This window comes from Dama dama, chromosome 23 (genome assembly GCF_033118175.1).
Source record: "Dama dama isolate Ldn47 chromosome 23, ASM3311817v1, whole genome shotgun sequence".
In the NCBI taxonomy this organism is placed as follows: Eukaryota; Metazoa; Chordata; class Mammalia; order Artiodactyla; family Cervidae; genus Dama; species Dama dama.
In genome coordinates, this window is record NC_083703.1 from 17238678 (window position 1) to 17265781 (window position 27104).

General features: G+C 45.0%; 1 protein-coding gene across 11 annotated transcripts in view; it reads left to right on the forward strand.

Moving 5' to 3' along the window:
* The window catches only part of CELF2 (CUGBP Elav-like family member 2), a 550854-nt gene that overhangs the window by 381492 nt on the left and 142258 nt on the right, over positions 1-27104 (forward strand). For 9 of the 11 annotated variants that reach the window (XM_061126053.1, XM_061126051.1, XM_061126049.1 and 6 more), the window contains one exon: positions 5402-5598. In XM_061126053.1, coding sequence (XP_060982036.1) covers positions 5402-5598 — 197 coding nt within the window. Of the gene's footprint in view, positions 1-994; positions 1203-4992; positions 5231-5401; positions 5599-27104 lie in introns of those variants that run through there. The other 2 variants (XM_061126059.1, XM_061126058.1) reach the window with 2 other exon arrangements.

Consider the following 27104-nt stretch of genomic DNA (forward strand, 5'->3'; position numbering starts at 1 on the left):
AAATTTGTTTTCTCAGTTGCAGTAACTTCAAGTGTGTAGTAGCCTCATGTAACCCGTGGTTACCATATTGGATTCTGTAGGCTCCATTCCCATCATTGCACACAGTTGGCAGCACTGATACAGGAAGTCCCAAGGAACAAAAAAAAAGTAAAATGGATAAAAAGATATGGAGTAATAAAACTATTAGTAACTGCCAAAGAGATTGGGCTTCCCACGTGGATCAGTGGTTAAGAATCTGCCTGCCAAGCAGGAGATGCAAGTTCCATCCCTGGGTTGGGAAGATCCCCTGGATAAGGAAGTGGCAACCCACTGCATTATTTTTGCCTGGGAAATCCCATGGACAGAGGAGCTTGGTGGGCTATGGTCCATGGGGTCGCAAAAGAGTTAGACATGACAGTGACTAAACAACAACAACCAAAGAGATTAGCTAATTTTATCCAAAATTTTTCCAACACAAGGCATCCTTTTGTGTTGTTTTCAGGTTGGTGTATCTTCTGACAGTGGCATTTTATCTCCTTTTTTTCAACTTTTATAAAATTATTTATAGCCACTTGGGATTTCTCATACCCATTTTGTAAGTTTGTTATTCTTTCTTTTTATAGATAAAGGAGATATAATACAGAAAGTTGCTGTCCAAGGAACAAGATAAAATAATAGAAATATCATTTATTTTGTTTGCATTCTCCAAAAAGAAGCCTGCATTCCCTGGGCTTCATAAAAGCTTACATCCTGGAGTTAATAACAATAATAAGAATGCATTGAATCACTGGTTATAATTTTCGTAATGTTTTGCTACTTAGAGGAACCTCAGAAGATTTGCATATCTTCTGTTGATCTAGTTCTCTCTACTCGAAAATAGAGTAGGGAAGTAGGTTGGTGCCAGCACTCAAAGCAAAGAATAAGCACTATATTTTTCCCCCCAACATCATCATATTTTCGTCTTGGCTCTGAGATCAATACCATCAGTGCCTGCTGGCTTAGTGCTTTCCAACTCATGGTCCGATTCCATGTGGCTTCTGGCCTGGAGGAACTTTATGTTTATGTGGCCCTTTGCCAAGAGCAAAAGTAGAATTGACACCTAGGATAGTATCATAGTTTGTAGGTAGCAGAGATGTATGGGCTTGTGTCTCAGGCCTGCCAGCAGCCACTGAGTCCACAGGAAACGTCACCCTCAAGAAACCCAGTGCACGGACTATTAAGCAGTAAGTGTTGGCCTTTGTTACTGTGTCCGGATTCTGTGTACTTCGTTCAGATTCTGCAGACACCTCTTCTTAGGGGTGTGATGTTGGAAAAGTCACTTTACCTCTATGACTCTTATTTGCTTCATTTCCAAAACAAGGATAATAATTTCATCTTTGTGGAGCTGTTGTGGTGCTCTTGTGTCCTATACCTGGAAAAGTTGTTTGGCAAAGAGTAGGCTGTCAATAAATCTTTGAATTTCAGAGTCTCATTCCTGCCCTGTGGTGGGGGCCGAGGATCACTAGGGAGGGCGGGAAGGGAGCTAGTCTAATTTCCTAAGTCCGAGATCAGATTGCAATAAATAGAAGGTGTTACTGAGAGTCTTAGTGAGAGTTGGGGTATCTGTTCCCATAATTACCCTTCTTTATAGATCGAATTGATTTCCCTGTGGCCTCTGGCAAGTACCCCAAAAGGTTTAACTGTTGCACACATGATTTCTGGCTTCCTTAGAAGTATCAGCACTTATAGCCCCATGAGGACAAAAGAAGTCAGTAAGTCTCCTATAGAGATAAATATCAGCCGGGAAGAAAGTTAGAAGTCCAAAGAAGGAGGAACTCGTGTGTTAGAACTAAGTTACCCACGCTCCTGATAACATACCATCAGGATCCAGGGCATGGGATTCAGCAACACAGGGGTCATCGATGGGATAGGACCACTGATGCTTCGATCAAGAAGATGTGCCTTTGCTGTGAGTTTGTGTAACAGCTAGACATAGTTGGACTTAGTTAATGGATAGTCATGCTCTTAGCATTTGATGCAGACCTTTGGAACATTTGTTTGCAAAATGGGTAGGTAGTTGGGAAGGATTCAGGTATGGAGGAGAGGTGCTCATTCATGGGATCCTGTGGGAATAGAAAGGGAGGCAGTCTCCGGACTTGGAGACGCTTTGTATGATTATGGAGAAAGTATGGGTTATAATATAGTCTTAATATAATCTTAAGTTCCATGCTTTGCACCCTGATTCTCAGACACCAAAAGAGGAAAGATGTGTTTATGTGTTTGTTAGTGCTTGGCTTTGTCTTCTCATAGATTTTCCACAAGCTGTTCACTCACAGCCCAAAACAGACCTTATACAATACTTGGCCACATGATGGTTTTAAAATACTCTCTGCTTTGGAGCCCATTGGACCTATGTTCAAATTCTACTTCTACAATGTATAATCTGGTAATGTTAGAAAAGGAAATTATTTCTTAGATATCAGCATCTGAAAAATTTCTCATAGAAATGGTAAAAGGATTAGATAATACATGTAAAGCACCTAGCATGGTCTCTGGCCTAGAATTGCTCACTGAAAGATGCCTATTATTATTACTTAGAATATGAGTTGTGTTTGAGTCCACAGTATGAAAAACTTTGGATTGAAAAGTAGTAGACTTGTAGTGATCACTCATTTCTAATGCATCACAGGTGCGCAGAAAAGATTAACAGTGGCAACAGCTGACACCTATGAGACACTTTTAACTTGGGCCCACATCCTGTAGTTAGCACATGACTCAACAGAGGTGAAGTCTGTTGTTCCCATCTTACAGATGAAGAGTCTGAGGCCCAGAGCGGCACAGTTAGGAAATGATAGTGCCAGGATTCAGACCCCAAGTGCCAAGTCCCGCCTGCATCAGGATACAAGAGGTCTAAAGGCATCTGTGAAGGATGACTGAGGGGAAGGGATTTTAAATACACACTCACCAACATAAAGACCAAAAGATGAAGCGTAAGCCCCCCTTCACAGTGTCCCTCCCTATGCACCCCAGGGAGTGTGTACTTCTTTTGAGAAAGTAGAAATGGCCCCTCGTTTGGAGACCCATGAAAGAACGCTTGCTCTAGAATTCTAAGTTGAGGTATGGGGACCAGTGTGCTGCCACCTGATCTGTCTGTTGCGTTAACTCTGTTCACAGGAGGTGCAGAGCCCCATTTTCTGAACTTCCGTTCTCTGTTAGCTGGGACGTGTGGCAACGCCTTCCTCTTTTCATTCTAGCTGATTGTCAACAGCGGTAACCACAGGCCCTTCCTGTCCCAGAAATAAGTCTTGCCACACTCTTCAGCTCTCAACGAGCTGTGAGCACTACATTCTGTTCTGCGTGGGGCTCTGCCACCTCCTCCTTGCCAGAGTCAGCCCTGTGGGGTTAAAAGTGTTTATTGAATTCCCAGAGGGCAATTTGAAAAGCAGTCGAGGTGCATGGGAAGAAGATAAACGCTCCAGCTCTAATATAAACAAGTGTTACATTACACCTAAATTGTTGAAGGAAGGTTTTGTGCTCAATATTGTATTCAGTAGAACATTTTTTTTATAACAATAAGGTTGATTGGAGAAAGCTCTGAAAGTGCTTTCAAGTTAGTCTGATTGTTTATCTCAAGGATTAAAAAAAAAAAAAAAAATAGAGTGGCAAACTGGGGGATAAGGAGAAATAGAAATTGAAGCCAGGACCTAGTTGAAGAGTATTTACCATCATGTTCCTCTCTGGATTAAATTGAATTCAGAATTTCTCCTTTCCATAAGTTTTACTGCAGTTGTTTGTTAGCCATCAGTGTCTTTTTTTTCTCCCCCAAGGGCTCAGGACTAGCCTAGTTTTGCAGCAAATTTAAGGTGCTCTGAGGGTTTTTTAACTGAAATAAAGAAACCTACTTAAGATCTTTGAAAACCTTCTCACTCTTACCCTAGGCTACAGTGAAGAGACCATTTTCAGTGAAGCTTTAGTCCATGTGGCCATTTCTTGACCTTTCTGCCTCCTGGGCTAGGGGCTGGGGTTGGGGGGCAGTCATGAACATGGCTCTGTAAGTTCTATGTTTGCTGAATTTAAGTGCATTTTATATGTTTTCACAGACTGAGGATTAGTACTGCAAATCAATGCTGCTCAGGGCATTCAGCCTTGTCATTGGCAGAGTAGGTGGCTTTAGGGAGCATTGAGGGGGTGGGGGTGGGGGGAGGTGAAAAGAGTATGTGGCTTTGCTTTATTATTTACTGCAGCTTAAATGGTGGGGGGATCCAAGTAAAATATGAATGCCTTCATCATCCTCTTACGTGTTGGTGACTAGACTTGCAGGTTCTAAATAAGCATTCTCTCTTTCAAATGAGGGTTTTGGAAAACAGCACTAAGGAAGATTGATATGTAAAAGCTTATGGTCTTTGCTCTTTGTATCGGCCCCAAATATTTATTGAAGCTGAGAGAAGGAAAGGCAGACTTTCCTCTTTTCTCTCCCAAACGTGTGATTGTTTAGAACTCAAGTGCAACATCTGGATGTCAGATATACAGAGAGCAATTTATGGAGTGTGAAAGATTTGAAATATTCAGTGTCCTTTAGCGGGAACTCAACTTTCTGGGACTGCTTTTTTTTCCCCCCTCCTATCACAAAGCAGGCAATTCTGAGATCGCCTTTGCCTCTCTGAATTAAAGCCTTTGTGCCCCGGTCCCATAAACAATGTGCTTTTTAAACAGGAGCCCCCCCCCCCCCCCCCCCCCCCCCCCCCCCCCCGCCAGGGCCCTTTTCTCCAGCGTGGGCAGCCAATCGGGTGCACCCAGCCGCATTGCTGGAGCACTTTCTCTTCTGAGCAGCAACAACGTACTAATTTGATGCACACATGGATGCCTCGCACGCTCTGCAAATTCATCACCAGCATCTTGCATTAGTCATCTGACGGACTGCCAAGTGTTTCATTCTCTTTTCATGTGACTTTATTATTACCACCTCTCTCCTGTCTTCCAAAAACCTCCCAAAAGGGGTGGGGGGTGGGGGGTGGGAAAGGCAGCAGAAATCCAACCTTGCCTTTCTTTGCACATGAGAGCCAGTGTGGGACTGATAACGCTGCGGATGCGTTGATGGCAGCCTCGCGGAGCGAGACCTGCACTTAACTTGCAGCTGCCTCCCGAGCCGGGTTTCAAGATGTCCACGCCCCGGGTGACAGCCGGCGGGGCGCTGCCCCAGGCTCGGGCGGCGGTGCCGAACAGCAGCCTGCAGTGAGCGCCCGCGCCGCGGCCGCCGAGGAGCAACCTAATGGTGCCTGTGCTTTGCTGTAGTTCATCACATTTCCACGACTCATTAGGCACTTTGCCCAGTGCTCCTCTTCCTCCTCCTTCCGCCTCCCCGCCCCCAGCCCACCCCGATTTTTTGTCTTCCTGTCCCTCGCTCTGCAGCCCTAACTCTGGCTCCCGCTTCCCTTTTTGACAGTAACGGCACAGCCAACAAGATGAACGGCGCTTTGGATCACTCAGACCAACCAGACCCAGATGCCATTAAGATGTTTGTCGGACAGATCCCCCGGTCCTGGTCAGAAAAGGAGCTGAAAGAACTTTTTGAGCCTTACGGAGCCGTCTACCAGATCAACGTCCTCCGGGACCGGAGTCAGAACCCTCCCCAGAGTAAAGGTACCGGCAGCAGGGCGCGCGCGCGGGGTCAGGGGCGTGCAGTCCAGGCCTGCGGGGGTTGGGGTGGGGGTCCTGGTCATTCACGGGAAGGGAGGAGGGTGAGAAAGACCCGCCCCGCTGCCCCTGTGCCCCGTGGCCAATGGGGCTCCTCCCAGCGCCCCCGCCTGCCTCCCGGACAGGTGGACCAGCTGGCCTGGGATGCAGGGAGGGAGGAGCAGGGGGCGGCCGCGCCTCTCTCCAGGCGCGTGATTCCTCCCTGAGGCCACTTTCTAGGCAGCGCAGGCTCTTCTGGGCAGAGTGGCTGGCCTCCCAGAGGAATAGTGTTTCTTAGCCTTGCATTTCAGGAGCGCTTTCTAACCACCCCCCCCCCACACACACACACACACTTTTCTGTTACTGTCCATGTAATTACAATTGCATTTCACTTTTCTGTAGCCTTTGGGGATCTTGGAGTACCCTATAAACAGCAGTAAGCACTGGCGTAAGGAATAAAGGGTACACTTCTAGGAGGGACATTAATTCTTGGGGTCTAGATGGAGATCATTAAATGAAGTGTGCCTTTGGGGAGGGAAGTAGCACCCTAGTGGCCTGAAATAGTTAGCGCACCTTCAGAAATGCTTGTGGTTTACGCCCTTAGCAGTGGTAAGATTCACGTGTGCAATCTAGAGGCTGTCACTGCCTCCATTTTAAGGTGAGGGTGATGGGGAGGGAGGCACCCTTCTTAAAACAGGCTGGAAACGTCTGTCCAGGTGGAAGCTTCTGGATATTGGAGTTACCCATTGTGAGCTCTGTGTAGAAAGGAATTTACAATATCTCCTCTGCTGCTACCATCTGTTCTCTGTCCATGTTTTCACCCCGCTTCGATAATTGTTTCTCTCTTCTGGATCTCTTGGTCTTCCCACCCAGGGCTCCTCTATCTCTTGGTGAGTCTCACAGTTGCTGTCTCCCTGCACCTCGGTACTTCTGTCCGGCTTGGTACCTTTTTTCCCTGCTTCCTCTTATAAGAGCTCCTGTAAGCTCAGTGTATGGCTTGAGCACACACTTTAGTTGAACACATGAACTTGTCAGCCCATTCTCATCTCTGAGCTTCTTGCTTACTGTCAAAGCAAAGGGCTACTAAGTCATTGTTGGAACTCTGACGTTCTGACTCCGAGAAACGTTGGGCCATCTCTTTCCCTCCAGTTGCTGAGGTCTGACAGGACTTTTTGGAAACATTCGAGAAACTTTGAAACCCCTTCTTGTTGCTATTCAGTCGCTCAGTCTTGTCTGACTCTTTGTGACCCCGTGGACTGCAGCATGCCAGGCTTCCCAGCATCACCATCTCCCAGAGATTGCTCAAACTCATATCCATTGAGTGGGTGATGACATCCAACCATCTTGTCTTCTTTTGTCCCCTTCACCTCCTGCCTTCAATCTTTCCCAGCATCAGGGTCTTTTCCAGTGAGTCGGCTCTTTGCATCAGTAACCAAAGTAAAACCCCTAGATCACTTTTCTATCTTAAAAACTGTCACATAACACCAAGAGTGTTTTCAAAAGAATGTGCATAAGAATTTTGTCACCACATACTTGATTGTCCCATAATTTGAAAAATATAAATTAGGTATCTCAAAGTCAAAAGGATTAAAATATCACAAATAGGGCATGTCTCTAATACTGATCATATTTCTAAACTCTTTACTGACGTATTTCCCAAATGAAGAAAACTAGAATGTGTTTTAATATTTTTACAGTATCCAAAGACAGTATAATGAATGGGCTGAAGCTGAGGACTTAGCTAAGAAGAACCCTCCCACCTTCTAGAATAGCCCCCACAGAAAACTAGGCTGTAGGCAGTAAACTTAGGAGTTTAGGTGCTTAGGAGTCAGTAACCACAGTTCATCCTTGACTAGGAAAATGTGCCTGCAAATTTTAGTTTATTCAGCATTTTTCAAAATGACTTCTGACACAATGATCAAAGCTTTATTGTTACAACACCTGGTTACATGCATTTTAGCTTTTGAATACACGTGTCCTAGTTTAGCCAAGAAGACCTTTCTCTAAGTCAAGTAAATGTCTGTGCCTGGCCTAGTTCTTACACTCTTTGCTCTCTTTTCCCCCGTGTTCCTCTGAGCAGTATCTTTGTCAGGCTATAATTGTGACTTTATATTTTAACTTCATTCACTCAGTCTTATAACTAACTTCATTAAAATAGTTTGCATCAACCCACAGTCTTGGAGAGAAAGGGAGACTTGGTAAGGGGACTGACTTTCTTTCAGCCCATGCTGTGTACCAGGCTCTATGTTAGGAGCTTTGTCTGTGTGTGTGTGTGAGTCACTCAGTCATGATTGACTGTTTGTGACCCCATGGACTGTAGCCCACCAGGTTCCTCTATCCATGGAAGTCCAGGCAAGAATGATGGAGTGCATTGCCATTTCCTTCTCCAAGAGCTTTATATAGTTATCTCATTTAATTCTTACTGGAATCCTGAAAGCAGATGGTCCTAGTCACATTTTACAGATGAGAAAAATGAGGATCACAAAAAACTAAGAGATGTAGCCTAGTTTAGTAAGCATCAGAGTAGAAATTTGAGCCCATTTCATCTGTCTTCACGGGCCACTCCATCTCACTTCTCAATGAGATGAGGCCGCATCCAGCCTTGAAAGGGAAAGTGTGTTAGCCTCTCAGTCATGTCCGACTCTTTGGAACCCCATGGACTATAGCCTGCCAGGCTCCTCTGTCCATGGGATTTCCCAGGCAAGAATACTGGAGTGGGTAGCCATTCCCTTCTCCAGGGTATATTCCTGACCCAGAGATCAAACCCAGGTCTCCTGCTTTGCAGGCAGATTCTTCACTGCTTGAGCCACTGGGGAAGCCCTTGGTCTGCTTTATTTAAGGATTGGGTCAGAGGTCCTTTCTCTAAGGGTACCCCAAGTGAAAGGCAGGAATTTTGCCCTTCAAGAACAGGGTTGATTTTACTTCTGTCTTTGTCCTTAATTTTTGTACTCCTGGGTTGAGATTATACATCACTGCAACTCGTGGCATCATGGGATAGAAGTCACAGCTGAAATCATTCAGGTCTTACCTTTGCAAATATAGGTCAGTTCCCAGTACTGTGAACTCTAGGTCTCACATCAAATATTGCTTGAAGTACATGGGCTGTCAGCCAAAGCTTGGAAGGGTTTTTGTTATACAGACATCTCTGTTGTAACAGTGTTTGTTGTGATGGGATTTGAGCTGTATAATGACATTCCTCTTGGAGGATTACAGCCCTTAGCTGCTTACGCATAGAGATCAACCATCACCACTTTTCCTTAAACAGAGACCCAAGTGTGTCATACGTTACCTTTGTGTTCGTAGGTAAAACAATGAGCCCACATTTACACTGGTTCTGACTCTATTAACATAGTAAAATTGTCCTGCTTCCCTGGGGCTGATGTCGGAGCTTCAGAAATTAGATATTTGGAGGCTCTCTCTAAACATGGTTTAAATTATTGAAGGCTTTTAGGGTGGCCTTGATGCATTGCATTACGGACATCAGTGGTTCCAAGGAAGGAGACAGAATCAGGCATTTACCTAATACAGGTAAATTAGGCTTTTCCTCTCATTTTGTATGTGATTTGCTATTTAATCTTGGAGGCATAAAAACTTTTCTCTATTTTTGAAAATATCCTTTAAGGGAACCTAAACTGTTTCTTCTCTCACATAAATGTATGTGTTCATTGAGCAGCCTCAGCAATTCTGAGGAACCTGGCTCAGTAAACCATCGCACCTCTGAGGTCCTAGGAAGAGCGTGCTTTGTTGAGCAGTTATTGGCCGAGTAAAGATAGTGAGGAATACTATATAGTAGTTAAGAGCATGGCTTTTGACCTCAGCAGACCTCAATTCAGTTTCTAGTTCCATCACTTACTACGTGCTGGCCTTGAGCACGTTAGTTAATCTCAGCTGAAAATGGAGACAGTCCTCAGTGGGTTGCTGAGATGGAGAAATCACGTGCTTTGCACAGAACTGGACTGTGGTAGGAGCTCACTACGGTGCTGGTTGTTATGACAGTTATTAGTATCATCACTGTCCGTGAGATCTAATGGGGACAGTGAGGCAAATAAATATACAGGTCGCTGTGATGTAAGAGAATGTGAGATAAGGATAAACAAGAAAGAAATGAGCATATTTGAATTGTAGGGATTCAGAGGAGCCATGAATAACTTGCAGCTAAGGAAATAGGACAAAATGGCATCTTTACCAAGTCTTGAAAAAAAAATAATAAGATTTGAGTAAGTAAAGACATCACCAATTCAATGGACATGAATTTGAGCAAACTCCAGGAGATGACAAAGGACAAGGAGGCCTGGTGTGCTGTAGTCCATGGGGTCGCAAAGAGTCAGACACAACTTAGTGGCTGAACAAACAAATAAAGACAATATTGAACATACAGGTAGATGGATTGGCCTGATTCTGGCATGGAAAGGAGAACATGCAGGTCGGGTTCTGGGAATTGTGCATTCTCCCAGAGTTCAGAGAAAATGTGAAATATAGAAAATGAAGGAAGAGGGGATGATGAGGAGGCTTAGAAATGAAGGCTGGGGTCAGTTCCTATAGAGCTTATATCTCAAGCTAAAATATGTGCATTTTATTTCTTAGCCAAGGGACTGGGAAGGTATTTCAGCAACAGGGAGAGTGGCCAGGACCCTGGTGGCCTCTGTCAGGGAGCCTGTGGAGCCTGGACAGGACACTGTCATGGCAACGGAGAGGGAGAAAGCAAGTGATGTGATCATGTGGGAGGAAGTGGACTTGAGAACTCTTTCGGGGCAGTCACAGTTGGGAGGTTGTGGCCTGACTGGGGAAGGAGTCAGCAGGTGGGTGCTGACAGGGAGCCAGGTGGTCAGTTTAGTCTTGATCACATCGAGTCTGAGGTGGCTTAGAAGAGTCGAGCAGAATGTGGGCCAAGGAAAGTGATCGTGTTTGGTGATTGGAGGACCTGGGAGCATTTCAGAAGGATGGGGGAGGTTGGGAGAGGGATCGTGTAGGTTTCCATGTGGGTCTGTGAGTGGAGACTACCTTTTCTGGGAGTCAGAGAATGAAAGGAAAGAAAGCTCAGATGCAGCACTTCTTTTTTTTTTTTTTTTTTTTTTTTTGAGCCAAAGGTAAGAAGATAGAATGAAAAAAGTTAGTGCAAGGTAGATGGGGCTGAGGGTCCTGGAAGGGACGCAAGGAGTGGCTGAAGAGCACGTGTCAGCAGGTGGAGAGATGCTTCAGTCGAGACAGTGGGGCTTTTGGGATGAAGTAACACCGGAGCAAATTTTGGTCTAGTGGAGGGAGATGAGGCTCGGTGCACATGCCCTTGGACTTCTCAAGAGGTAGTACGTTTCTGAGATGTCCGGATGGAATCAAAGACTTAAGAAGAAAAGGTGTAAAATGACTGCTTTGGAAAGTCCGGTAGGGGAAAGAATAAGGGGATTATTGAGCTTGGAGGAGAATGCAGTCACCCTCAGGTTGCGTCTGCTTACAGCGGGCCCTGGCAGTTGTGGTTCTCTGTCCATCAGTGAGTGAGCCGGAGAGATGCGGCTGGAGGTCAGGAAGGGTCCTTGTTGCATTAGGATAGTCACTGACATCTCAGGTGGGGAAGCTGGTGAAAACAGAGGGTAGCTCTGGTCTGGGAGAAGGAAGAGCTGGGGGGTGGAGGTGGTGAGTGACATACAGTGGAGGGGGCGGCAGGTTGTGGGGATGGTGTCCAGTGACACCCAACTCAGAACCTGTAAGTGGGGCATAAATTTGTGTGCCTTGGACCATCACTCTTGTGGTTTCCATTTTAATCAAAATTATACCCCAGGATCCCAGCACCCTGGAAAAACCTACTCTCTAATGAATACTAAGTTGTGTTTCTCTGAGCTCCACCAGTTAGGTATTATTATTCTGATTTTACTGGAAGGAACGCTTCAGATCCTGTGCTGAGTGACCACAATAGTCATTTGATGTTTGAGATGGGGAGGCAGAGGCAGACCCTTGGCCCTGACCAGTGCCTCGCCCATCGCATTTTTACTGTCTCTCTTTGGCTTCTCAGCTAAAAGAGAACTAGGAAGGGGAAGTGGCTTGCGTTGACTAGTGCTCCGTGCCAGAGGCCTGAAAAACAGAACTTCCTTTTTTCTTGAAATGTGCTCAGGGGGCCATGGCGTAACCACCATGCAGCTGCAGCCCTTCCATCACTGCGAGTCCAGGGGTGGGTGGAATAAAAGTCACATTCACAGCTCTTCAGGGAAGGGGGATTACCTTTAAGCTTCAAAAGAGCAGCTTTTGCCCTTTCATCTCCTGGTTGTTCAGGCTGCAATTGGAGAGGTTCCAGGGCTCGCTTTGGGTGATTTCATCCTTGTCTTTTCCCGCCCCTGATCTTAGGTGATAGAATATGAGTCGCTTTTTTCCTTCTTAATGCCCTTACTTCAGTCTTCAGGAATTCATTCATAAAATCTACATTCATCCTCCTCTCTTCCCAGTTCAATATGATGGAAAAGTTGTCCTGGAGAACGAGATGTCAAGGAATGAACAGGGGAGTTGAAGAGGAGGAAGAGAAGGGTGGAAAGCACCAAAGCTAATTGTCTTTATTTCAGAATCTGGAGAGACAGCCTGGAGTCTAGAATATTCTTTCTGGGCTCGAATGAGAGCAGGCCCTGGAGCCATGGGACTTCAAACTGGTGTTTATTATCATGGACTAGTCTAGAGAACCAGCCTCAATCTCTGTACCTTTTCAGGAGTGTTAATGCCTACCTCCAAGCCGTTGTATATATTCAGTGGGAGGACAAAGCAGTGGGATGCGGCTGGTAGAGTCCAAAGGGAGTTGATCATCTTAGAACCTTAATTCTTCCTCAGAATGTGCAAGGCTTGTGAAGAGCACCTTCGACCTTGTTATTTGATGAAGAATATCGAGGGTCTGGGGTGGGAGCAGGAAGGCTCGTTTTCATCTTCCTTGCCTTTGCTTTCTTTCCCAAAGATTCTCAGAAACTTCCCTTGGAGCCAGTTTATTTCAACGCTTTCCTCTCAAAATCGGTAATTGAGAAAGAATTCAGAACGCAGGAAGATGAACCAGTTTTACATTTTTAATGGACATGGGGATAGGATTTCTGCCCTGAATTTCTTTCAAACGAGGATGGCAGGCTGCCCTAGATTGTCTGGGACAGTCCCAGTTAGGTAGTGCTGCCCCAGTGGCCCACGGGAAGGGTGCTTTCACTCTGAATTAACTTTATATTAACAGAAATCTCTGTGTAATGTATCACGACATCCGTTCATTGTTGTCTGACCGAGGCCCTGCAGGATAAATATGAGATGCAGTCAGAGGCTTTATATTCAAGCCTGCAGGAACCTTTATCACGTCCTTGGGAGAGGTAGATTCATCAGTTTTAGCATATGGTTTTATGTTTTTCTTTTTAATTAACAATTCAGTCTTTTGAAATGGAGTGTCTTAAATTATTGTAGTTTACGTAGACCACACCCAAGGAACTGATTGAGATAAATGAGAGAGAAATGTTAAGTGAGCCTTGATGAAATCATAGTGAGAAGGAATCCTTTTAAATAACCCCATACTCCATGCCCAGAGATTGGGCTATACTTGTCTACCTCAGCCTGAATTTCCATTATTTATGTCAGAAGGGCCATGTCTACCCTGGCAGATAATAGTCTGTCCTGGGTACATTTTGATCCTTACCTCTCTGGAGGGAAAAAAGAGGAAGAAGGGGCAGGAGAGAGATCCAGAGGACACGCAGAGACCGGGCCAGGATCAAAGAAGAAATGAAATTAACCTAAGGCTGCTTCTCACCATTTTGTCGTCTTCTCCTCTGTCTGGAACATCAGCTGGTCCCCAGTCATCTTGTCCTCTGTAGATCTGTATTTCTGGAGTTAAAGTGTCAAAAGAATAAAGAAAACAGGCTCTAAACTAAAGGAGAATGGGCTCTTGGAAATTTGCCATAGAAATTTGCCATAAACTGTAAACCTAGGGTTTCCTGGCTTCTGTTTGAATCCCTCCAGCCCATATTAGAGGTTGACTGAAAAAGCCAAGTTTAGGAGGTCTCGCAACTCATAATTCCCACGGATACATAGGTAATTTTCCTGCCTGGAAGTCTGACTTGCCTTTTTATTTGCACCCAAGGAGATTTCTCCACATCGGAGATGCTCCACCATCTGTCATGCAGTTGTACCACCCTGGGTCACCATGCTGTGGATCGTTATGAAACCAGTCTTTGGAAATGGGAAGTCCAGTGTCCTAGCCAGAAAGAGAAGTGCTCTCCCTGGGTAATGCTGCTGGTTACTCTGCGCGACGCAGGCACTGCCTGGGAATGGCCTTAGCATGACCTTGGCTGTTCGCTCTTTCACTCCAAGGACCCCAGATAGTCAGGCCATCGGGTTGAAAGGGCGACTTTCCTCCTCTTTCCATCTTGGCTTCTAATTAAAATTTCCAGTCAGCCATGGTTATGTCCTGTTTTAAAAGTGCTTAGAAATGTTAGCATTAAAAATATAAATAAAATCATTACATACTTTATGAAGCATTAGCTTTATAGATAATATATTATCTTTAATCATCCCAACCATGATAAAAAATATACCATGCTGTTAGCACAATTAGCCCCCCCCCTTTTTTATAATCTTGTGTTTGTTTTACAATCTTGTCTTTTTCTTAAAAGACTGAATTTTCACTCTTGGACCTGTGATCCCAAATGCTTCCATAATTTAGATAATTTAGACATGAGATTTTTATTCCTTGTCCGGTTTCACTGATTCTGAGACAGTCCATTCTTACATTTTGTTATCTGATATTGGCTAGTCCAAACCTCTTGCTAGAACAATCATCCTTCCCATTGGACATAGTGATTATGTCCAGGATTACCCATCATGAATAAATGCAATCATTGTGACCTTCAAAACCAATGGAAACCAAATAAGGATGAAAATAGAGTTCATCAAGTGGGGAAAAGTAGAATGCTAAAATAATGAGTTACCAAATGATTGATATGAGTTTTTTATAGGCTCTGGTAGCAGCAATGATAGATGACAGTGTTGGTCAAGAGAATTGAGTATGTTCTGACCCATCCTCTGAAATGCGGGGGAAAATTAGTTAGAAATTCAGTATCTCACTAGAGAAATTTGTGATGAACTAGACCAATTAAATATAGTAAAGAATCAGGGACTTCAAATGTCCAAAGATATTTTCAAATCTGCTTTGATGAGTACATGTGCTAGAGAAAGGAGTACAGAAAAAAAAGGCATGTGTGAAATGATGGATTATGATTTCACAAGCCCGTTTTTCACTGAGTCACATAGACAAACAGCGAGCAAAGAAGTAGGTTTGCTCTAAATGGAAAAGGGAGTTATTTGGCTGAAGAGGGACAGGTTATAATGGTAAAAAAAAAACAAAAAAACTAGTGGTTCCAGGAGAATGGGGATGGCAATCTAAACGCCACAGGAATTGATATTAGGATCAATACTTTTTCACTCTCTATGTAAATGACTGAGAAAGATGTCCCCAATATAGTATCCATGTTCTTCCATTAATTCAAATTGGAGAAACCCAACTGGAGAAACATACTTGGGGCAGCGATCAGTTGGAAGAATAAAGAAATATAATTTTCTCATTTCTATCAGAGAATCATAAATTGGAATTAGAGAAGTGAATCAAGAGATTGAAAGAGAATATCCACCCATCAGACTCTTTAAGTGACCCAAAATCTGAGTCACTGTAAGATGTTTTGGGGTGATTTAGATGTTTGTAGAACAAGCTCAGAACCTACGTGTGGGTGGAGACCTGTCTCTTCAAAATTGTCTTCGGGGTCCTCTCTGTTGTTTGTAGTCTCTTGCCAGCCAGTTCTTGTTGCCTTCTTTTCAGTTTTAGGTGAAAAAAGTGCCTCCCAAACTCCCTGTAATTTAATGGAAACCACATCAGCTGTATAGAGCGATCAGATCAGTGGAGAGGGGAAGAGGCATTAGAAAGAAGGCTTCTGACGAGTGAATGGTCCAGAATGGTTCCCCAAAGGCTAAATGTTCCAAAGGAAGATGCCAGACGCCAAGTGTTAAGGAACAAGTAACTCACCCCTTAACACAGAGCTTTTCGCTCGTATATAGGCCATGGTGCCTCATAGGAGGAAATGTTATTGAAGTTCCGTCAAGGAGATGGACATGCTCCAGAGGCAAAGCAGCATGAATCACAAAGGGACAGGAAGGTGCTCCCGTCTGGAGAGGTCCCAAAGGTGAACTTAAAAACCCTGAGAGCATGGAGTCATGAGAATGAAATGAGAGAAAGGCTGCAGCCAAATGTAAAAAGATGGACTGTGCTCTCCAAAATAAAAAGAAGAGAATGTGATTGAAGTTTGGGAGATGCTAAGGTACAGAGTGAGGCTGTGTATAGATAAGCTCTTTCCATTAATCCTAAACCCCAGGATTCTGGGGCTTAGACTTAAAATGTTGGTGCGACAGGCCAGGTGTAGAGTTGGAGCAAACTTTTACACAGAGGAGGTGATGAACTTAGAGAAAAGGATGAAAGTTAGGGTGAGGGTGGGGGCAGCTGCTTCCAACACCCCCAGGAGTAGTCCTCAGATCGGCGCTCCCCTCTGCGGCCTTGTGCCTCCCTCTTTTGTAAGAAGGATCTGGAGCTTAGGGTAACCTTGAAAGCCCCCGGTCCCATTTAATGTGGAATTTTAATGTCCAATAGAAGAGAGAAAAGCTGTGGCCCAGGAAACTGGCCACGCGTTTACCCGTGGCCCCACCACACGGCAATAAGTGTCCATCAGCACCTCCTGTGTGGGCTTCGCAGGTGACTCAGCGACGCAGAAGCCACAGGAGACGCGGGTCGGGAAGATCTGCTGGAGGAGGGCATCGCAACCCCCTCCACTATTCTTGCCCGGAAAATCCCGTGGACACAGGGGTCTGGCAGGCTACAGTCCACGGGATCGCAGAGTTGGACACGCACCTACTGTGTGCCAGGCATTGTACTTAACTGCTGAAACGTAGAGATGAACGGTCCATGTTCTCGGCCCCACCAAGAGAGAAAGCGTTGAATGGCAGTAAAGGGAGGACTGCGTGAGTCCTTTAGAAACATCCAGGCCACTTGGGGTCATCACCGACCGCTTGCGGGGGGTGTGTGTGTGTTGACTCTCCCGGAGCAGACACTCAGGAGGCCTCGTGAGCCAAGCAGCCTGTGCTGTGTGTACAACAGTGGTAGAGTGAGGGTTGGGGGCCCCCGAGGTTGTACGATGGTGGGAGTCTGAGGTTTCTCTTTTCAGCAACGCACCCCCCGGTGCGCCCTCTCCCCTTGTTCCTCAGCCTTATTTTTCCTTCTTCTTTCTCCTCCCCATGGGGGCTTGAGGACAAGATCAGCCTCAGTTTTACTCCGTCAGTTTTTCTGAGGGTTCTCCGTGAAACCCAAGGGCACACAGCCTGCAGCCCACTGTGGGCGTGGCCGAGTCTGTGGCCATGTGGCAGCTGGTCCTTGCCGTCCCCTCAGAGTCACCCTGTTTAGTGCCAGGTCCTGAAGACAGGGCTGGCCCCGACCTGATGGAGCTGCGTCCAGTTAACAGGGGAGGTGTGCGTGTATATGTGTCCCGTGTACAACACTCACACACACACCCCTGTGTTTTGAACTTTCTGGTAACTCGAAATTCACCTCTTTGAACACGGTTTCTTCTACTGTATGCATTATTGCATGCATGGTAGACCTCGGAGAAGCAAAGTGTTCATAAAATATTGGCTGTAAATTGCCTGGTGGGTGCCTGCTCTAGGGTGGGAACTGAGGGAAGGATGTGGGCTGTGCAGGGTAGGTGTGGAAGAAGAAGACAGAGATGAGAAAAGACAACAGTAGTGGGTTCTTACACGTGTGGAAGATCTTGTACAATCCACGTGTATGGGAAGGGCTTTTGTAAACCTAATGCTTCTTTCTCAACAAGTGTGCTGGAAAATATTATACGCAATTTAAATCTGCATTGTGTAGGGAAAGAGAAGGATGTGGTAGCATGAGCCAGGGGAGGGGTAGGCAGTAAAAACCACTGATCTCTGAGGAAAGGGGGTAAAATTCAGTAAAACAAGTATTTGCAACTCAGAGATTTTTTTCGAGGATCTCCTATAGATTCCATACCTAAGTAGTTGTTCAGAATTCTGGATCCTAACATGCCCAGTCTGGAGGGCAACAGAGTCTTTCAGAATAGTTCTTCAGAATAATTCTGTGTCTGATTATTTTTGCTCTGGTCCTGATTCCTGTGGACATTCTATAATGACTGTAGGCCTTATGTCATAATTGCTCAACACACTGGACCGTGTTTAATATTGTACAAGGCTTTTCATTTGGGGCTTTTCAGGTTTGTTTTTTGTTTGTTGGCACTCAGATGTTTCTGTACAATCAGTTCAGAGCTGACATTGCAGCTAAACTACCATCCCATGTGATGTTACTTTTGAGTTATTTTCAAACATTTGTCCCAGTACCTTCATCCTCTTGTATGCAGACTGTCTTGTTACTAGCTGCACTCAGTTTGGAAGATGGTTGATTGGAATTAGAGGCTCATTTTGTGACCATGAGTGGAGTAGAGTTTCCTGATTTTCATGGCAGGAACCCCTAGGCATAGTAGACTGACCATCCTCAAGAAGATCATTTCACACAGAAGCTAGTTCTTAACCCACTGCTGCACCCTGCCCAGCATCACTGCTGCTTTCAGAAGCCTATGCAGGGTAGTTCATTTTGGATGTGACCCTTAATTACCATTAATGTAATTATTGGAAGAGCCACCACTTTGAGAAGGAGATAAGCATGTTGGCTAACATGAGCTTTCACGTACATTAACATTTCTCCCTACAAAACTTAGGTTCCTGAGGCATCCCTTAGGTGGGACCTACATTCTGTTGAGTCAGGAAGTAGTGTAGTCATGGATACCAATTTTGAACAGGTTTTCCTAGCACGTTATAGAGTTCCTGCAACCTAATCCAGGATGTCAAGATAAGACCCAAGATTCTTATTTGTCACTTTCTGTGTCACTGCTTAAAGATTCTCCATGGTCAGGTTGATTGGTGTTTGTAGAGTTGGGTGTTTGGTTTTTGTCTGTTTATGTGCATGAATTTTAGATTTTAAAAAGAATTTCAGGTTGTTAAAAGGAGGATGTAAGCAGAACTGTTTGCATGAGTTATGAAAAAACATGGCTTAATTTATTCACTGCGGCTGTGCTGGGTGGAGGGCCCTTCCCCTGTGCTGGGGGGAGGGGCACTTCCGTTAGGCTGGGAGGATGTAGGCTGACTTTTTCACTATCTAGATGGAATCAGGTTGCTCACCAGCAGAGCAGCAAGCTGGGCTTTCATCGCTTTAATGCTTCAAGATGCCCATGAGTTGTCCAGTAGACGGCACTCCCTCTCTCTTTAGCATCAGCCGTAACTTGTTCCTTTGGGGTGAGAATGCTAGTCAACCCTGGAAAGGTTGAGAGAGGACCTTTCTCAGCAGCCTCTGCCTCACACGTGGTCCCCGATTCATAGCATAAGGGAGGCTAATGAGAGAGTGTGGCGGGCATTGCATCTCCACCAACTCCCCCTACCCCCAACTGAAGTCAGCATGTCTGGGGCTGATCTCAGAAAACAGCCACTGGGTGGTTGCATAAGGCAAAACCCAGTGGGGTAAATGAGACGCACCTGAGGAATGGGGCGAGGTGTTTTGGAAAAGGAGGCACAAATGTGCCTCTAGAGCCACTGGCCTCCTCCCTCCCCCTCCCACCAGGCTCCCCTTCCACCTCACCCAGGAAGCACCCTGGTTCAGCAGAACAAGTGGATACAATTCCCATGCCCCGTCCACTCTCCTCTTGGCCAAGCAGGCTGCTGAGCGTGATGCTCTCTTTGTGCAGGGGCCACCTGCCTAATGGGAGCTGGATTGTGACCACCCGTTCATTGGACGGAGGCCGCCACACAGCTGCCAGATGGTGACGGTCCTTAGCTGTTTTGCAAGTCCAGTGCGGGTCGTGTTCCCCTCTGGAGGTAGAAAATGGGTGGGTCCTTCCACCCAGCCCACGTCCTTGCAAAAGGCCAGGCTTCCAAGAGCCGAGGTTCTGCTCTGATCTCCTTGAAGGCAGAGAAAGACTTAAAAGGTTTGTTGTTCAGTCACCAAGTCATGTCTGACTCTTCGTGACCCCACGGACTGCAGCACACCCGACTTCCCTGTCCTTCACTGTCTCCCGACTTTGCTCAAACTCATGTCTGTTGAGTCAGTGATGCCATCCAGCCATCTCATCCTCTGTCGCCCCTTTCTCCTCTTGCCTTCAGTCTTTCCCAGCATCAGGGTCTTTTCCAGCAAGTACAAAAAGGTAATGAATAAATTAAAGACACATTTTTTCTTAATTAGGTCTCTGGGTTTTCCTCTCTTCCTAATTGTTCTCTAATCTGTACTTTGGAGCACAGTGTTGAAGTGGGATGTGTCAGGCTTTTACATCACAGATAAAACTCCAAGGCAAATAAAACTGACAGTTTAAGAGGCAGGAGAGAGTCTCTGGCCACTGGCAGAGACTGATTGTGGAGCCTGGACTCATCAGTAGTCGGAAGGCCTGCCCGTGGCTTCAGCATGCCCCACCGGGACTGCCCCACGGATCGGAGGTGGGCCTGCCTCTCCGCGGCTTTCTCTCCCCCTGCATTAGCTGAATAGCTGCATGAGGACTCGTACAACTATTGGCCAGACGGCCCTAGCAACACAAAATGCTGTGTTGACACATAGCCCATCACATGTTTGCGATGAAAAACGCTGTATTTTTAGAACACTTCAAAGTGAGGAAACCGTTAAAGCCCTATCACATCCTCCCTTGCCCTCCGGCCGCTTCCTCTGCGCCCCCCAGGAACATCGCCCCCATCTTCTGGAAGAGGAGCCGGAGACAAAGATTAAGTGATATTTTGAGCAAAGCTGATAATGCCGGGGGAAATTGCTGATCTCGTCTTAAAAATCCAACACACGCTTCGAGGTGGTTTTTCTAAGGCTCCCACTCCTTTTTACCTACGCCATGTGGGTTCCATATGACCTTGAATCTAAGCCTGAATATTGCATGTGGAGTTCAAAAGACAACTCAGTCTCCCATTTTCTTTCGTGGCATTCATTCAAATAATAACAGGCACATAATACTGTCTTGTAAAAATCAAAGCTCCAGGCACACTTTGAAAATCTTTTAGAATTTCTAACACTTATTTTCATAAGTGTCTTTCATGCAACTTGCTGAAGATGGCTTGTTAGCCGGCTGTATCTTTTGTGTCTCGAATTCCTGTGCCTAGCCCAGGGCCTGACATGGACCAGGTGATCAGGATTAGTGACTGAAGTGACTACTACCTGTCTTGGGCTCGACACTGACGTACCCATTTTTTTTACAGAATTTCTGCTGATAAGCAGGGAGGTTTTCATCCATTCTTGGAACATTGTTTGAGAGCCTTATGTGCCAGGCAGTGTGCAGTGTATAGTGAATCCCTTACATACCAACCTTCAGGTTGAGAACTTTCAAAGATGTGAACTTGTGTTCCATCAGCGTCAGTTGACTTGTGAGTGAAATTGCAGCTTGCCCTCCATCTCCTGTTGCTGACGATCCTTCAGCTCCACCATCTCCCGCCACCCTTCCCTCCTCCCATCAGTAACTCTTCTTGCCTGTTCACTCGATGCCAGCCCCTGTATGCCAGCTCTTATACTGGACTACTACTTTTCAAACTTTGGTACTGTAAGATTTAAAATGGCTTCTTTATTTTTTGTTTTTTATGTGTTACTTGTGTGAAAAGTATAAACTTCCTGCAGTACAGTGTTATACAGTCAATTGTGTTAGTTGGGTACCTGGGCTAACTTTGTTGGACTTACGAACATGCTCTTAGAATGGAACTTTTTCATATCTAGGGGGCTTACTATACTAGAGTTACAAAGACAGAAGACGTGGCCCATGTCTATAGGACAGTGGGGTGGGAGCACAAGGGGTATGTGTGTGTGTGTGTGTAGTGGAAAGACAATCTGTAATACTTTTCGCTTATAAACTCTCTGAGCCAGTAAAATTTCAGAAAAACAGCAATGTGCAAATAGGAGGAGGGACTTCTTAATTGTCCAACTTGTATCGCATCTTGTAGGTGCTCAGAACCAAGCCTTCAGCTGGGAAAGCTTTTCAGGTGTTGGGAAGAGCTGAGCCCACCATCAGCCCTCAGCACTGTTCCAAAACAAATTTCCACTCTGTCTCTCTTAAGTGTTCATTGCTCAGTCACATCCAACTCTTGGCGACCCCATGGACTGTAGCCCAGCAGGCTCCTCCGTCCATGGGATTCTCCAGGCAAGAATACTGAAGTGGGTTGCCATTCCCTTCTCCAGGGGATCTTCCTGACCCAGGGATCAAATCCAGGTTTCCTGCATTGCAGGCAGATTCTTTATCGTCTTTGCCACCAGGGAAGTCCCCCACTCTGTCCTAACTCATCCCCAAGTTAGTATCTATCCATACCCACAAATCCACAGGAGTCAAGTGTCTCTTACGTGAGGCCGTGTTTATTAGTCCATTTTTGGTGCTCAGTTATTTGGGGCCAGAAAGAAAGAAAAGTAGATCAAGTAAGGGAAAACATTTTATAAATTGTCAAACTCCACACAAATGGGAGGTGTGATGCGTAGGTGTGTGTATTAGGTGTCCTTTTCCTGGTTTAGGCTGATCACCATGGCATGTTTAGCTCTTGTGTACTCTTTACATGCAAAATAAAATACCAGCTTGCAGTCAAACGCTCTGGGGTTGGATGGCGGTAGAACTGAAAGACAGTGAGGTGCAGGGGTGAAGAAGAACAGGCTTTGGCCATTAAGTGCCTTCATTTTGACCACCCCCCACCATTTCTGTGTGTTGCCTGATGCCTCAGTTTCCTCATCTGCAAGATGCATAAGGCTGTTACACAGATGCAATGAGATCATACAAATAAAGCGCTCAGAACAACACCTGGCAAGTAGTAAGCTCTTGTTGTTCCTAGTCTACTCTAGGTGAGGAAACTAAAGTGCAGAGAGGTTAGATGAGCATCACAATTCAGCATAGCCTCCCAGCAGCACCTCCGCACGCAGCCTGCATTCAGAATAAACTGACCTTTCAGTAAAAGCAGGATCACTTCTCAGTAGTATTGCCAATAATAATAACGACAGCTAATATCTGTGCAGAGTATTTGATACGCGCCAGCTCCTACACCAGGGGCTTATATTGACACTGTACAATATCTTATTTTAACTTAACACCCTTCCAGCAGTCTTTTGATGCAAGTACCATTTATTGGGCCCATTTTATATCAAAGAAAACTGAAATTTGAAAAACAAACACATAAATAAGTGGCAGGGGATTCACACCTAAGTAGTTTGTGTTTAGAGTCCATGCTCCTAACCATCACTGCCGTGACTCCTGAGTTCCTCCAGCACTCTGGGTGTGCCTCTATTCTTTGTACTTACAATTACTAATTATAAATTATAATTGAAATTACTAATTACAGTTACCTGGGTTTTTTCCTCAGACTGCATGCTCCTCTGGAGTGAGTTGTGTTTGACAGTTCTGTATGCCTACCACTTGGCGAAGTGTGTTGTATCCAGTAGATGCTTAATAATGTTAAATGGTATACGAGTTATTCCCCGAACACTCCTTGGATTTCAGCTTCCATGCCTTGTGTCTTTCCCATTTCCTCTGTTGTTGTTCTTCTCACTAAGTCACGTCCTACTCTTTGCAGCCCATGGACTGCAACACACTAGGCTTCCCTGTCCTTCACCATCTCCCAGAGGTTGCTCAAACTCATGTCCATTGAATTGGTGATGCCATCCAACCGTCTCATTCTCTCCCTTCTCCTTCTCCTCCTGCCCTCAGTCTTTGCCAGCATCAGGGTCTTTTCCAGTGAGTCAGCTCTTCACATCAGGTGACCAAAGGATTGGAGCTTCAGCTGCAGCATCTATCCTTCCAGTGAATCTTCAGGGTTGATTTCCTTTAGGATTGACTGCTTTGATCATCTTGCTGTCCACGGGACTCTCAAGAGTCTTCTCCAGCACCACAGTTCAAAAGCATCAATTCTTCAGTGCTCAGCCTTCTTTATGGTGCAACTCTCACATCCGTACATGACCACTGGAAAAACCATTGCTTTGACCATATGGACCTTTGTCCGCAAAGTGATATCTCTGCTTTTTAATACACTGTCTAGGTTTGTCATAGCTTTCCTTCTAAGGAGCAGTCATCTTTTAATTTCACTACCTTTTAATTTCATTGCTGCAGTCACTGTCCACAGTAATTTTGGAGCCCAAAAAAATAAAGTCTCTCACTGTTTCCACTGTTTCCCCATCTATTTGCCATGAAGTGATGGGACCAGATGCCATGATCTTAGTTTTATGAATGTTGAGTTTTAAGCCAACTTTTTCACTCTCCTCTTTCACTTTCATTAAGAGGCTCTCTAGTTCTTCTTTGCTTTCTGCCATAAGGGTGATGTCATCTGTATATCTGAGGTTTTTTATATTTCTCCCTGCAATCTTGATTCTAGCTTTTCTTCATCCAGCCCAGCATTTTACATAATGTACTCTGCATATAAGTTACATAAGCAGGGTGACAATATACAGCCTTGACATATTGCTTTCCCAATTTGGAACCAGTCCGTTGTTCCATGTCCAGTTCTAACTGTTGCTTCTTGACCTGCATACAGGTTTCTCAGGAGGCAGGTCAGGTGGTCTGGTATTCCCATCTCTTGAAGAATTTTCCAGTATGTTGTGATTGACACAATCAAAAGCTTTAGCGTAGTCAATGAAGCAGAAGTAGATGTTTTTCTGGATGTTGGCACCTCAGTTTCTGGTTCCTCTGTCTTTTCTAAATCCAGCTTGTACATCTGGATGTTCTCAATTCAACGTACTGTTGACACCTAGCTTGAAGGATTTTGAGCATTACCTTGCTGGCATGTGAAATGAGTGCAGTTGTACAGTAGTTTGAACATTCTTTGGCATTGCCCTTCTTTGGGATTCAAATGAAAACTGACTTTTTCCAGTCCTGTGGCCATTGATGAGTTTTCCAAATTTGTTGGCATATTGAGTGCAGCACTTTAACAGCACCATCTTTTAGGATTTTAAGTAAGATCAGCTGGAATTCCATAACCTCCACTAGCTTTGTTCGTAGTGATGCTTCCTAGGGCCTATTTGACTTCGCACCCCAGGATGTCTGGCTCTAGGTGAATGGTCATACCATTGTGGTTATCCGAGTCATTAAGACCTTTTTTTGTGTGTAGTTCTTCTGTGTATTCGTATCTATTTTCTCTACCCGGACATATTATTTCTTCTTTTTGCCAGTTCCAATGCTTATGTCCTGGCCTTTCAGAGTCTAGTGCAAATGCCATTCCATTCATGACTTCTCCTTCTGGACACCCCTTCAAAGAGTAATGTCCACTCCATTGAAAGTTGTGTGACATTGTGGCCCCCACTCCCCGTGAGCCTTGCTTTCTCTGTCATGCTGCAGTTGGGTTTGCAGTGGTCTTAAGTGAACTTGAAGCTTCTGGAAGTGAGGGGCTATTCTAGTCAACTGGTATACCTCATAGAACCTCACAGAACTTAATTTTTGTTGTTCAGTCACTAAGTTACATCCAACTCTTCGAGACCCCATGGACTGCAGCACGCTAGGCTCCTCTGTCTTCCACTATCTCCCAGAGTTTACTCAAATTCATGTGCATATAGTATAGGACAATAGAGTATGTAACACTGTAATGAACACCGGTTGAGTGAGTGAGTGCCAAAGGCTCAAGAGAAAGGAATATTTGCCCCGCCAGCTGACTCTACCTTTTTTCCTTGTTTTTCTTTTCATGGCATGTTGAGATAGAGTGCCCCGTCACGTTCCTAATTTTGAATCAGCTGGTGGGCAGTCTATGGAGCATGAAAAAATACTGTTTGACCTGGAGCCACGGAAGTAAGAGAATCATTTTAGGGTGTCACTGTAGTGTGAAGAGCTTTGACATTTGAAGTAAAATAGGGAAGGAGAAAAACAGTTCACTGTGCGGTTGGAATCTATTGCCGGCAGAGGCTCGGCGCCCTCGCAGCAGCATGCTCACCTGAAACCCCGCCAGACTTACAGATGTTTCCTTTGGCTCCGGCGCGACAAGCCACAGCGCAGTTCTCAGGAACAGCTCCATTCTGGCAGGGAGCGGTGTAACGGGGAGTGGGGCAGCGAGCAGAGGAATGACCTCATAGGTCTCCTCCGTTCCGAGTTTCTCAGATCCTGTGGTGTGCACTACCTTTCCCCGTCGAGTGTTCATACATCACTTTATTCACTTGGTGCCAACACATACACAACCTTTTTATGAGGTTGTGAAAGCTCTTCTTAGCTGAGCGCATTTGGGAACTCCGTGAGGTGAGGACCTGTGATTGTGATCCTAGAAATTCCCCAGAGGTCACACGTAGGTGAATGGAAATCTTCCAGACTTGGGTTTTCTTCCTTCAAGATTATGACATAGAAGAAATTATATCCCACCCAAGAGGGATGAGGGAGGAGTACAAAGCTGAAGAAAGGGTGGGGAGTCCACAGGCTGGGTTTCTTGCCTCATTTCTACTCCCAGGTTTTCAAATTGTATACAGCATGTCCACATGTGGATTCTCCTGCTCTTCTTTGGCCATCTGTATCCTGTTCATGGTGCCATCTTCCTTCCTCTCAACTAGTTTCCAAATCTTCACCTTCACATCCACATCTTATAAATTTGAGTCTTTTGTCTTTCTTGCTATTCTCTCCTTCCTACAACCGCTACTATTTCTCCTGCTTCCTTAGGACATTTCAGGTAACCTTTCACATGTCTGCTTCACAGCTTTGTTGAGCCACAAATAGTATACAACAAATTTCACATATTGAATGAATAAAATCTGATCATTTTTAACATAGGTTTACACTTCTGAAACCATCACCAGAATCAAAATGGCAAACATATCCATCACCCCGAAAAACTTACTCATCTTCCATAGAAATCCTTTCCTCCCTGCCCTGCCCACCATCACTGATCTGCCTTCAGTCACTATACATTTCCGTTTTCTAGAATTTTATGTAACTGCAGCCATATAGTGTAGGCTTTTTAAAATTTTTTTGGCGTGGCTTCTTTCACTCCATGTAATTATTTCAAGGTTTAATATTAGTGGTTCACTTATATCAGTGATGCACTCCTATTAATTACTAAGTAGTGCTCCTCTGAACAAATATACTGTATACTGCAGTTTTTCAGTTCTCCCATTTATGGGCATTTGGGTACTTTCCAGTTTTTGATGATTAAGAAATGAAGTTGTTATGAACATTCATGTACAAGTTTGCTTTTGTTTCTCTTGACCAAACATCCAGGAGTGGAATGGCTGAATCAGATGGTGGGGGTATATTTAACTTTTTAAGAAACTGTTTTCTACCGTGATTGTACCGTTTTACAGTCCCACCGGCAGTTTAGGAGTTTCAGTTCCTACATATCCTCACCAACACTGGGTATAATCACTGTTTCTAATTTTAACCATTCTAAAAGGTGTAGTGGTGTATGTCATTGTGGTTTTAATTTTCATATAGCTAAAGATGCTAAGCATATTTTTA